Raw genomic sequence first — 8,953 nt, forward strand, 5'->3', positions numbered from 1 at the left:
TTCAAGTCCTGAAAGATGATGCTGTGAAAGTGCTACACTCAATATGCCAGTACATTTGGAAAACTCAGCAGTGGCCACAGGACTGGAAAAGGTCAGTTTTCATTCCAATCCCAAAGAAAGGCAATGCCAAAGAATGCTCAAACTACTGCACAATTGCACTCATCTCACACGCTAGTAAAGTAATGCTCAAAATTCTCCAAGCCAGGCTTCAGCAATATGTGAACCATGAACTTCCTGATGTTCAAGCTGGTTTTAGAAAAGGCAGAGGAATCAGAGATCAAATTGACAACATCCGCTGGATCATGGAAAAAGCAAGAGAGTTCCAGAAAAACATCTATTTCTGCTGTATTGACTATGCCAAAGCCTTTGACTGTGTGGATCACAATAAACTGTGGAAAATTCTGAAAGAGATGGGAATACCAGACCACCTGACCTGCCTCTTGAGAAACCTATATGCAGGTCAGGAAGCAACCGTTAGAACTGGACATGGAACAACAGACTGGTTCCAAATAGGAAAAGGAGTTTGTCAAGGCTGTATATTGTCACCCTGCTTATTTAACTTATATGCAGAGTACATCATGAGAAACTCTGGACTGGAAGAAGCACAAGCTGGAGTCAAGATTGCTGGGAGAAATATCAATAACCTCAGATATGAAGATGACACCACCCTTATGGCAGAAAGTGAAGAGGAACTCAAAAGCCTCTTGATGAAAGTGAAAGTGGAGAGTGAAAAAGTTGGCTTAAAGCTCAACATTCAGAAAACAAAGATCATGGCATCTGGTCCCATCACTTCATGGGAAATAGATGGGGAAACAGTGGAAACAGGGTCAGACTTTATTTTGGGGGGCTCAAAAATCACTGCAGATGGTGACTGCAGTCATGAAATTAAAAGACGCTTACTCTTTGGAAGAAAAGTTATGACCAACCTAGACAGCATATTCAAAAGCAGAGACATTACTTTGACAACAAAGGTCTGTCTAGTCAAGGCTATGGTTTTCCTGTGGTCATGTATGGATGTGAGAGTTGGACTGTGAATAAAGCTAAGCACTGAAGAATTGATGCTTTTGAACTGTGGTGTTGGAGAAGACTCTTGAGAGTCCCTTGGACTGCAAGGAGATCCAACCAGTCCATTCTGAAGGAGATCAGCCCTGGGATTTCTTTGGAAGGAATGATGCTAAAGCTGAAACTCCAGTACTTTGGCCACCTGATGCGAAGAGTTGACTCATTGGAAAAGACTGTGATGCTGGGAGGGATTGGGGGCAGGAGGAGAAGGGGACAACAGAGGATGAGATGGCTGGATGGCATCACTGACTCCATGGACGTGAGTCTGAGTGAACTCCGGGAGTTGGTGATGGACAGGGAGGCCTGGTGTGCTGCGATTCATGGGGTCGCAAAGAGTTGGACAGGACTGAGCAACTAAAATGAACTGAATGTGACTCCTATCAATTTACCTATGACATTTTTCACAGAACTGTAACAAATAATCCTAAATCTTATATGGAACCATTAAAGACCCAGAATTGCCAAAGCAATCCTGTGAGGCGGCCTAGGGATGGGGGCCATGGAGCAAGAGGCATAACTCTCCCAGACTTCAGATAATACTACAAAGCTACAGTCATCGAAACAGCATGGTATTGGCACAGAAATAGACACATGGATCACAGGAAAAGAACACAGAGCCCAGAAATAAATTCAAAGACCTACAGACCCTTTTCGAGTAAGCAGCCTGAGGTGACCCCTAAAAATGGTGTACTATTCACTCGACCCAGAAAACCCCACAAAATCATCCAAATCAAGAGGTTCAAATCTTCGTGTTCACTTTAAGAACATTCGTGAAAACTGCCCAGGCCATAAAGGGTATGCATATCCGAAAAGCCACCAAGTATCTGAAGGATGTCACTTTTAAGAAGCAATGTGTGCCATTCCGTCGCTACAATGGTGGAGCTGCTGGGTGTGCACAGGCCAAACAGCGGGGCTGGACGCAGGGTCGGTGGCCCAAAAAGAGTGCTGAATTGTTGCTGCACGTGCGCAGAAATGCAGAGAGTCACGCTGAACTTAAGGGCTTAGATGTAGATTCTCTGGTCATTGAGCACATCCAGGTGAACAAAGCCCCCAAGATGCGGCGCAGGACTTACAGAGCTCATGGTCGGATCAACCCCTACGTGAGCTCTCCCTGCCACATTGAGATGATCCTTCCTGAAAAAGAACAGATTGTTCCTAACCCAGAAGAGGAGGTTGCACAGAAGAAAAAGCTATCCCAGAAGAAACTGAAGAAACAAAAACATATGGCTTGGGAATTAATGCCGCAAAAAATCAATGCAAATAAAAGTTAAAAAAAAAAACAAACAGACCTATGGACAATTAATCTTCAACACAGGAGGCAAGATCATACAATATGGGGGAAAAAAGTATGTTCAGCAAGTGGTGCTGGAAAACCTGAACAGCCACATGTAAATCAATGAAGTTAGAACACATCCCTCACACCATACACAAAAATAAACTCAAAATGACTTACAGATGTGTCTGACTCTTTGTGACCCCATGGACTGTCCATGGAATTCTCCAGGCCAGAATACTGGAGTGGGTAGCTTTTCCTTTCTCCAGGGGATCTTCCCAGCCCAGGGACTGTACCAGGTCTCCTGCATTGCAGGTGGATTCTTTACCAGCTGAGCTATAGGGAAGCCCAAGAATACGGATTGGGTAGCCTATCCCTTCTCCAGCGGATCTTCCTTACCCAGGAATAGAACTGGAGTCTCCTGCATTGCAGGTGGGTTCTTTACCAATTGAGCTTACAGGGAAGCCCGAATATAAGACAGGACACCATAAAACACCTTGAAGAAAACACAGGCAAAACATTCTCTGACATAAATGGTACCAATGTTTTCTTAGGTTAGTGTCCCAAAGAAATAAAAATAAAAGCAAAAATAAACAAATGGGACCTAATCAAACTTACAAGCTTTTGCACAGCAAAGGAAACCAGAAACAAAATGAAAAGACTAAAAAAAAAAAGTGAAAAGACTGGGAGAAAATATTTGCAAATGATGTGACCAACAAGGCTTAATATCCAAAATATATAAACAGCTCACAGAAGTAAATAATAAAACAAACAAACAACCCAATCGAAAAATGGGGAGAAGACCTAAATAGACATTTCTCCAAAGAAGACGTTCAAGGGTAACAGGCCCATGGAAAGACGGTCATCACCATTAATCATGAGAGAAATGCCAATGAAAACCACAGTGAGGGGCCAACTCTCTCCAGTCAGACGACTAACAGTAAATGTTGGAGAGGGTCTGGCCAATAGGGAGCCCTCTTATACTGTTGGTGGGAATGTAAGTTAGTACAGCCTGTATGGAAAACGGTATGGAGGTTCCTCAAAAAACTAAAACTAGATTTGCCATGTGATCCAGCAATCCCAGTCCTGGGCATACACCCAGACAAAACTATAATTTGGAAAGATACGTGCATCGTTAGGTTCAGAGCAGCACTGTTTAGAAGACCTGGAAATAGCCTCGATGTCCATCAACAGATGAATGGATACAGAAGATGTGGTGTATATACATACACACACAAACACACATGCAATGGAATACTATTCAGCCACATAAAGAATGAAATAATGCCATTTGCAACAGCATGGATGGACTTAGAGATTATCATACTGAGTGAAGTAAGAAAGAGAAAGACAAACGCCATATGATGTCACTCATGTAGAATCTAAAACACGACACAAGCGAACACATCCATAAAACAGAAACGACTCAGACATAAAGAACAGACTCTTGGTTGCCGACGGGGAGAGAGGGTGGACGAGGGGAGGGTTGGGAGTTTGGAAAGAGCAGATGCAAACTACTATATATAGAATGAATGAGCAACAAGGTCCTACTTGTATGGCACAGGAAACTATGTTCAATATCCTATGATAAACTATGATGGAAAAGCATATGAAGAAATATATATACAACTGAGTCACTCTGTTGTACAGCAGAAGTTAACACAACACCAAATCAAAGTTTAAAAACAAAAAAAGAAAATGTGGCTGCCACAACAGTCACGGAGGCTGACAGAGCAAGGACAGAGCAGACGGGGACTGTAGTGTCCCGTCCACCCCCTTCTCACGGCCAGGGAGGAGCAGGATGAAGATAAACCCACCCAGCAAAGCACACCACTGACACAAACGCAGCTCCATGCACCTGCTCAAGCCCAAGGCAGCACCTCGGACATAAAAAGAAGAGGAGCCACACACCGTCTCGGACACATCTGGTGTTCCTGGAGCACCTGACACATCGCCCGCCAGCCCAGGTCTTCCGGCCCCGGGGACCTCTCTGCCCGAGGCAAATACGGCACCAGGATAAGGGGGTCCATTCTCGGCCCGCTTTCTGTAAGGAGAGTGCACCTGCATTCAGTCTGGCAAGGTCTCAAAATCAGAACGTAAAGTAAACTAGAAACCAGCACCCACTCCGCCCAGCAGCTCAGGATGATGGTGGGAAAAGGGACACCCCAGAGCAAGCCACTTATTTTAGAGTCAGGTTCAATTTCAGCATCACTTCCCTGAACAGGTGAGGCTGCAAACACTGACAATCACACCTCTTTCTGGGAGTTTCTCAAATTCTTAAAGATCTCCCAACTTTAATTCTGCTCTGCCGTGCACACGGCCACACGAATGGGCCCCTGGGTCTCCCAGACTCTCAGAGGCAGCTGTGCCGACTCCTTTCTGTCTCACTCCCACTGGTGCGGGCAGCCAAGAGAGCGAGACACAGAAGTAACTCAGCCCCACAGCCTTGGTGCGGTGTCTGGGCCTTTTCTGAGCAAAAGGGCAGAAAAGAACTGAGTCTCAGCTGGCCATATGTCCTGATCAGGAAAGAAATCTCCTATATAAACCAAAGGGTGTGTATTGGCGGGGAGGGGGGCAGTTTAACGTGGCACACGTGTTTATATGTTTTGCATTTTATATCCAAATGCTTAACTGCTAGTTGTAGATATAAATGGAATACAAGACTGGAGGTTAAAAAAAAAAGGTAGGAGTGGGGAAAAAAATCTTGCTCACGATTCCCAGCATTTGGAGATGAGCTTATAGCACGAGGTGCAGTCAGACAGGATGGGAAGCACATGGAGAGATGGAGGCGGGGAGGCACCAGCCAGGTGTCCCCTGGACTGGAAGCAATGGAAGCACGACCACACACTGGGAGCCACGCCCACGCTCTCCAGGACAAGGCAGGAGCCCAGGATCGGCCGGTGTTTTCAGGCCCAAGTCAAGCGTATGAAGGTGGAAGAGCCCCTACGGGTGGCAGGAAGGTCGTGGGTGTGCACTGCTCTCCTGCTCTCTATGAGGCTCTTCAGACAGGCCTTCAGAACCTCAGTCTGGAGCTCCGAGGAATCAACTTGAAGTAGGCTTGTCACCGCTTATGCCATCTGTTCCATTTTCTATCCTTCAGTCAAAATCCTACACTGCATTTCACAGATGGAATCTGCTCCTAAGATCCCTTTCTTCTCTCAAACAATCACAAAACTAAAATAAACTGAAACTTCAATAAAAACAGGTTGTTAGAATCCACTCAAAAACCACACACAGAAATTAAACCGTTAACAGCCACATCTGAAAATCAAAGGCAGGGATCTGAGAACCCTCCAAAGTCAAAGATAATGATGAGTTCAGGTCTGTCAGGGTCAGTCATGAAATAATGTGCCATGTTAAGTACAAGAAAATGGGGCGAAAGGGTAGAGAGGGGTTCCAACCGGGCGGCAGGACACGGAGGCCACACGGCAAGGAGGGGCCTGGCAGCGACAGGAGTCAGGCTCCTGTTCCCACAGCCCACATTTAGTTCCACACAGCTGTTCTGCTAAAGGTGACCTAAGCTACAGGTCATGCTTGTGACCCATATCTGAAAATACATATCTAATTTCAGAAAGTAAGAACAGAGTGAAGCCACTCTTTTGTGGTCCTAAGCGTACGAGAAGCAGCAGCGAAGGCCATCTTCGACAGGAAAGACAAGACAGAACCTACCTCAGGCGGCAGACGCTTCACCAGTGGCAGGCCCCGACACCGAATCTTCTCTGGTCTTTTGACCCGAAGCTGAGTGACTCAGACCGGAGGCCAGAGGAAACCTTCAGGTCAGCAGGCCCTCCCCGGAATGCTGGAACGAGCCACGGACGGGTGGCCTGTGGGGTGTATTTTAAGATGACAGCCTTAGGGCCCCCAGTTTAAAGGAGTGCAGGCCAGCATTAGTGAAGACAGAACCAAGAGGAAGGCCTGAGTGTATTTCAGACCAGCTCCGGGGCGTTCCGTCCTGGAAAAGCAACCATGCTGAAGCGGGCACTGCTCTGCAGTAAGACGCTGAGCACCAACTGCCCACAGCCTGGCAGGGAAGGTGGCAAGAGGGATGCCAGACACAGCTCCAGACCCTGCAGGGGGGAACGGCCGACACAAGCACAGGATGCTGGAGGCTAACTGTTCATTACGGGCCAAAGTCCGCCTTCGGTTTTTAAAAACCACACTGAACGATAACTGCCCAGACACCATGTCACTAAAAACAATTTTGGTTTCCAATGTGCTTTATAAAATGAATTTAGTATTACTAGAAGATGCCCACGTGACCTTGCCCTCTTCCTAGAACACACACCAGACCTGTACCATCACCCCAAAAGAAACCACAGGAGGCAGTCATTGCAGTGGTAAAGCAGAAAAAGTACCAGGCTGGCGCTGGGGAGGGGAGTTCAAGTTCACCTGTTGTGTCCCTGACACTCGAGCAGATTTACTCTCTGCAACTAACTTGTGCTAACTTACAAAATGGGGCTGACTATTCCAATGAGAAACAACGTGGGCAGCACTCTGTAAACGCTAATGTCCTGCTGACTCATAAAGTGACTGAAAAAAACCACTTCCAGGGAGGATTTCGGACAGGAACTTCACACAGGCAGCCATCTTGAAGGGCGTTCAGCAAAAAGACTAAGCTCTCTATTTTCCATCCACATGTCACATGCAGAGCCTCTCAGCTCAGCTCCAGGATGGCTCTGGCCCACCCATTCATCAATGGCGTATCGGCTGCCATTTGCACCAGGAGCTGGGCGGACCAGGGCTGTAGGGCAATGGACCCGTGAGACACAGGTTCTGACCTCATGGAGCTCACAGCCCAGACAGACAGACTGACGATAAAAAAAGACACAAAAGTTAAATGACTAGACTTGTGATAAGGTAGCCTGTCTAGTGGACAAGCCTCACCTGAAGCTTTGATTCAAAGTCAAAACCACCCAAACAGGCATGCTGGCCACACAGCACACAGCCCACCCCAGGGCAGCTACCAGCTGCAACTCCCGAGTTTTAGGAGAGAACACTTTCTAACTCATTCCATGAGACCAGCAAGAAAAAACACTGTAAGAAAACTACAGACCAATATCCCTTTTGAACAGTGACACAAAAATCCTCAACAAAAAAACCCTAACAAACTGAATTTAGCAGTATAGTAAAAGGATTATACATCCCAACCACGTGGGGTTTGTTCCTGGGATGCAAGATTGGCTCAACATATGAAGGTAAATACACCACATCAACTGAAGGAAAGAAAAACATATGATTGTCTCAGTTGATGCAGAAAAAGCATCTGATTAAGAAATAAGCATCTGATAAAATTTAACACTGTTTCATGATGCAAGCACTCAACAAATAGGAATAGAAGGAAACTACTAACACAATTAAGAGTCATATACTAATAAACCTCCATCAAACATCGGACTCAATGATAAAAGAATGAAAGCTTCTCTTCTAAGATCAGGAACAAAGCAAGGATGCTGACTTTCACCACCTCTATTCAACACAGACTGAAAATTCTAGCCAGAGCAATTAGGCAGGAGAAAGAAAGAAAAGACATCTAAATTGGAAAGGATGAAGTAAAATTATTTGTTTGCAGACGATATGATCTTGTTTGTGGAAAACCCTAAGGACTATAACACACACACACAAAAAATGTGTTTTAAAATGTGTTAGGCTTCCCTGGTGGTCCAGTGGCTAAGACTCCATGCTCCCAATGCAGGGAGCCCGGATTCGACTCCTGTTCAGGGAGCTAGATCCTACATCAGTTCACTCGCTCAGTTGTGTCTGACTCTGTGACCATATGGACTGTAGCACGCCAGGCTTCCCTGTCCCTCACCAACTCCCGGAGCTTACTCAAACTCATGTCCATCGAGTTGGTGATACCATCCCACCATCTCATCCTCTGTCGTCCCCTTCTCCTCCTGCCTTCAATCTTTCCCAGCATCAGGATCTTTTCCAATGAGTCAGTTCTTCACATCAGGTGGCCAAAGCATTGTCCACGTGTAGAGTCATCTCTTGTGTTGTTGGAAGAGGGTGTTTGCTATGATCAGTGCATCCTCTTGGCAAAACTCTGTTAGACTTGCCCTGCTTCGTATTGTACTCCAAGGCCAAATTTGCCTGTTACTCCAGGTATCTCTTAACTTGCTGCTCTGGTGTGAGTTCTAGGTCTTGTAGGTCATCATAGAACCATTCAACTTCAGCTTCTTCAGCATCAGTGGTTGGGGCATAGACTTGGATTACTGTGATATTGAATGGTTTGTCTTGGAAATTAACAGGGATCATTCTGTCATTTTTTTTTTTCCCTTCATTTTGTTTTTATTATAGCATGTTTGCTTAATTTACAGCAAGCAGAAAATAAGCTGGGTCTTGTTTTGATCCAAACATTGATGTTTTAAAGGTTGTACACAATATTTGTTAAAAAGAACATATAAAAATACCTTTTTAGAAGCTTCTATAAGAAAGAAAATACAAAGTTTAACCCCACAACTTTCCTCTTTTCTAGAACTGCGAACTACTGCTACAGTTTTAAATAGACTTTTTGTTTAAACTATACATCCAGGAAAATCTAAAAAAATTAAAGAAACGTGCATATAAATGATTGCATAGCAGAACATGAACATTAACTGACAAACAGTAAAGAAATGA

General features: G+C 45.2%; 1 protein-coding gene across 7 annotated transcripts in view; it reads right to left on the reverse strand.

The window, feature by feature from the left end:
- The window catches only part of DHRS7B (dehydrogenase/reductase (SDR family) member 7B), a 47,570-nt gene that overhangs the window by 18,823 nt on the left and 19,794 nt on the right, over window positions 1–8,953 (reverse strand). The window contains exons 1-2 of one of the 7 annotated variants that reach the window (XM_010842865.1): window positions 6,005–6,086; window positions 4,247–4,379 (exon numbers count right to left, since the gene is read on the reverse strand). The exons of 4 other annotated variants lie outside the window; for them this stretch is intronic. In XM_010842865.1, the coding sequence (XP_010841167.1) occupies window positions 4,247–4,365 (119 nt within the window). In that variant the 5' untranslated portion in view covers window positions 4,366–4,379; window positions 6,005–6,086. Of the gene's footprint in view, window positions 1–4,246; window positions 4,380–6,004; window positions 6,094–8,953 lie in introns of those variants that run through there. 2 more of the 7 variants (XM_010842867.1, XM_010842868.1) reach the window with 2 other exon arrangements.

Source organism: Bison bison, unplaced genomic scaffold (assembly GCF_000754665.1).
Source record: "Bison bison bison isolate TAMUID 2011002044 unplaced genomic scaffold, Bison_UMD1.0 scf7180017864180, whole genome shotgun sequence".
Classification (NCBI taxonomy): Eukaryota; Metazoa; Chordata; class Mammalia; order Artiodactyla; family Bovidae; genus Bison; species Bison bison.